This window comes from Fusarium oxysporum, genomic scaffold (genome assembly GCF_000149955.1).
Source record: "Fusarium oxysporum f. sp. lycopersici 4287 supercont2.46 genomic scaffold, whole genome shotgun sequence".
NCBI classification, from domain to species: domain Eukaryota; kingdom Fungi; phylum Ascomycota; class Sordariomycetes; order Hypocreales; family Nectriaceae; genus Fusarium; species Fusarium oxysporum.
The window spans coordinates 192801-196359 of NW_017264849.1; the positions used below are offsets into that span (position 1 = coordinate 192801).

At 44.0% G+C, this 3559-nt stretch overlaps 1 protein-coding gene across 1 annotated transcript; it reads left to right on the forward strand.

Annotated features, from left to right (window-relative positions):
* Window positions 1–274: 274 nt before the first annotated feature.
* FOXG_17194 (uncharacterized protein) lies at window positions 275–2385 on the forward strand. Its single transcript, XM_018397214.1, has 2 exons — window positions 275–871; window positions 921–2385. Exons 1-2 carry the CDS (start codon window positions 610–612, stop codon window positions 1382–1384), a joined length of 726 nt encoding a protein of 241 aa, XP_018258269.1. The 5' UTR covers window positions 275–609; the 3' UTR covers window positions 1385–2385.
* Window positions 2386–3559: the final 1174 nt, after the last annotated feature.

Consider the following 3559-nt stretch of genomic DNA (forward strand, 5'->3'; position numbering starts at 1 on the left):
CAGTGAAGCCCCCAGAATGGACTCATTGTGTACGGAGGAAAATGGGGTGGCAAATCGATGTTGTGTTGTTGTGGGTGATAGAAAGTACTTAGGATATGCGGGATTTCACAAGGAAATCAAGGTATTTTCGAACCCCACCTAAAATATTCCACGATTTCCACATGTGGAACATGTGGAAGGGGCTTCGTGGCGTGGATATGGAAATGCTGAAGCCCACGTGGAATGGAATGGAATGGATATGGATCCACATTATGGATCCATATGTGGATTTCGTGGTATGGATTTGAACCCTGCCAGTGATCAACATGACATAAGCGCGACTGCTGCCACTGATATCTCTGATCGCTGCCGGCCCCCAAGTTCCTTTGTCCGCAGCAATGCAAGACAACTTGGCGAATATTGAACGATGCTGCACTTTTGACGTCATTCTCAAGGGCAAAAATAGCATTCTGAATCCCCCCAACTCAAGTTGTGAGAATTTTCTTTCTTTCATCAATTATCATTCATCAATTCTTTTCCTTATGCCCTTTCCTTATTGATCGTATTGCTCTTGTATTGTTTCTTTTCTAGTGTCTTGGCATACATCATTGATTCAGCGTCTTTGTTACCATGAAGTTTATTACATCCCTTCTCTCGCTATCTTTGTTTCGGTTGACGCTCGCTCAAACCTGTCACTATCCGAATGGTACGGAGGCGCCCGCCAGGTACAAGCCATGCCCCTCTGCCAACACAACATATTCTATTTGTTGCTCGACGGATAAAGATGCTCGATGTTTACGAAATGGTTTGTGCTCATGGGTTGGGCACTTTGACTTTCGAGGTGCCTGTACGGATGAGGACTGGAGTGGTTGTCAATCAATATGTCCAAGGGGTAAGAACTACTTTGAATCCATGCTCTCATAGAACTAAGCGATAGCCAGCTCTGAATGGTACTTGGGTACAGGTTAAGGAGTGTGCGTCGAATGAATTCTGCTGCAATCTAGATCAGAAGAAGGACTGCTGCAAGAACGGCGCAAAACGATTTCCCCTCAAGGCCCCGGAACCATCTTCCTCTGCCTCTGAAAGTTCATCCCCATCCGAATCTACCTCTTCTTCAAGCACTCCCGTAGGAGCTATTGTTGGCGGGGTCATTGGTGGGATTGCTGCTTTTGCCTTCTTGCTAGGTCTTGGATGGTGGTTCCTCCACCGAAAGAAACAGGCAGAACAAAGCGATGTCACACATGCATACGCAAGCACGAAATCTGAAGCGGATGGACTTACTCCAAAGGTTACCCCGTCTCCCAAGCCTCCACTAGTAGAGGCCGATGCAGGGCCAGGACAGGTATTGGTGGAAGCGGATGCCCAGCCTTCCCAGCGTAGGTCTCTCCATGAGCTACCAGCATAGACCTTATCCCTGTGTAAGAAGAGGTGGAGGAGGCTAGGCAACATGATGAAGCACAAAGTTTGTTTGCTCTTACATCAAACTACTCTCACTCTCGGCGTTGACTGGGTCGATAGGAGGCTGGCTTGTGCCTCAGTCTTGCGGCGGAAATATTGTATCATTACATAGCCTGAAATTGATACACAAGCGCCTTTTGGGTCGAAATATCACCCACCAGCGCGAATCCCAGCCCAATGCTGTTACGATTACACGTCAATCATGAATTAGGATTGAGAGCTTCCAAAAAAAGGATTATCGATATGCATGACTCGAAGTCTACCCTGCCCACGAAAAGCTAAACAACTAGCTCACAGAAACAACAATAATACTAAGTAATTCGAGAATATTTCACTCTTCTTGCTCGTATCTGGAGGCCCGTTAAGCTATAAAAGTTTCTCAGTATCGTCCAAATCATCAAAGTCACATCGCCTTATTCCACAACTCCTCTTCAAGACCCTTCTTCTCAAACGTCACTGGCCAAACGATCTTAATCAACTTCCCTCTTACATCCTACCATAACCGGGTCTTTATCAACTTAGCCCACACTCTAATAAGACCTAGTAATTTCAAGCTCAGCTCATCCATCTATACATAATAACTAATCATTCTAATATGAACTAAATGGATGGTTATTATGAATACTTTCTAAAATCAAAATGCCTAAGCCTTGGTATACACTACTGAGACGACTTCGAGGATATTCTCATATACTATCAAAGCACGCACAAACCTTCATGTTTACCGACCAGGCAACGCCATAAAACAACAAAATCTTATAATCAAATCATCCACCTTGCCGTTTATCTCCCACTTAGTAGCATATACATAATATCCACCCTTCACGCCTGTAACCTCATAAATCTGCCCTATCCTAAGGGAGAAAGCCGCTGATTTAACCAGCCGGTTACTATTTCTAGGTCTAAAAGCTGCCCCTTTAGCTAAGATACTGCAGTATTAATATCGCATAGTTTAAAGACTCTCCCTCCTATCTGCGCTGCTAACTGCACCTACTAGCTAAGGACTATAGTATTATAATTCTTAATAGTAAATCGAATTTTATGTTAAAGGAGGTTAAAGTATTCTAAGTGGTAATTAACCTAGAGGAAGGTTAGTAAGATTATATAAGGGAGCTTTGCAAGGCCTTAGATATAGTAGAGCTCTATAATAAAAAAGTTCTATAGGTTTTTATTATTAGGCTTGTAAATAAGGACGGCAAAGATATGGTTATAGCCTGCTATAAGGTAATTATAGGCTATATTTATCCCTATAGATTAATTAGTAATCTTATTTTAGAGTAGGAGATAAGGTAGATTTATATTAATAGTTATACCTAGTATATAATACTTAAGGTTCTGGCTAGAATATGAACAGGGGAGTAAGATTCTCGTCCCTCTTATTGCTTTAAAGCAGAGCTGTAATTACTACTATTAGCTTCTGCGGAAGATGTAGATGGTTGTAAGCATGTTGGAGGTTGCAGAGTTATGACTAAATCTTAAAAGGCAGTAGTAGCTTGATCATTAGCTGTTACTTTAGCGCCGGGACTCCTGGTCCTGATGGTCCCTAACCATTAAGACCGTTGAACTCTGCTGGGCCGTTAGAGCCTTATTAACCGTGGCCTTCTGCTTGGGGATAAAGAGAGGACAGAGCGCGAGGGCAAAGCTCAGAGATATTATTACGCGCTATTATTATGGCTGCAAAGATGATTTTAGTAGTGGAAAAGAGTGGGAGTTATTTGGGAAAATGAGTCTAGGGAAGGGAGAGGGAGCCGTCATACTCGAATATCTGGCGCTGGCTAAATAAAAAGGCGGTGAGTATCTGGGTGTAATATTTTCATCCAGACCAGGCTGAGGCTGCAGACATGACGCATCTTCGGGTTGAAACAGATGAAAACTTAGGCGACCTATTAAAACGTCGTGCCTGGCATCTGTCAGTGTCTGCTCGAGGACGCTACCCCACAACATGGCGCGACAGGGATTATTTACAAGACTGGGAGTTGAGTGGACTATCGGCTCTGGCTTCGATCTCCCCGTCTCTCTCCCGCATGCTAAGGCTAAGTAGGGCTACAGCTTTGGATGTGGCCAACCTGCAATGCCGTCCTTACAAGTCGTGGCTGCACATCAGGGTCTGGTGATAGGAGCC

Coding starts and splice junctions, on each gene's coding strand:
- FOXG_17194 (XM_018397214.1), top strand. CDS start 610: ATGAAGTTTATTACATCCCTTCTCTCGCTATCTTTGTTTCGGTTGACG. Junction 872..920: donor TCAATCAATATGTCCAAGGG/GTAAGAACTACT, acceptor AGCGATAGCCAG/CTCTGAATGGTACTTGGGTA.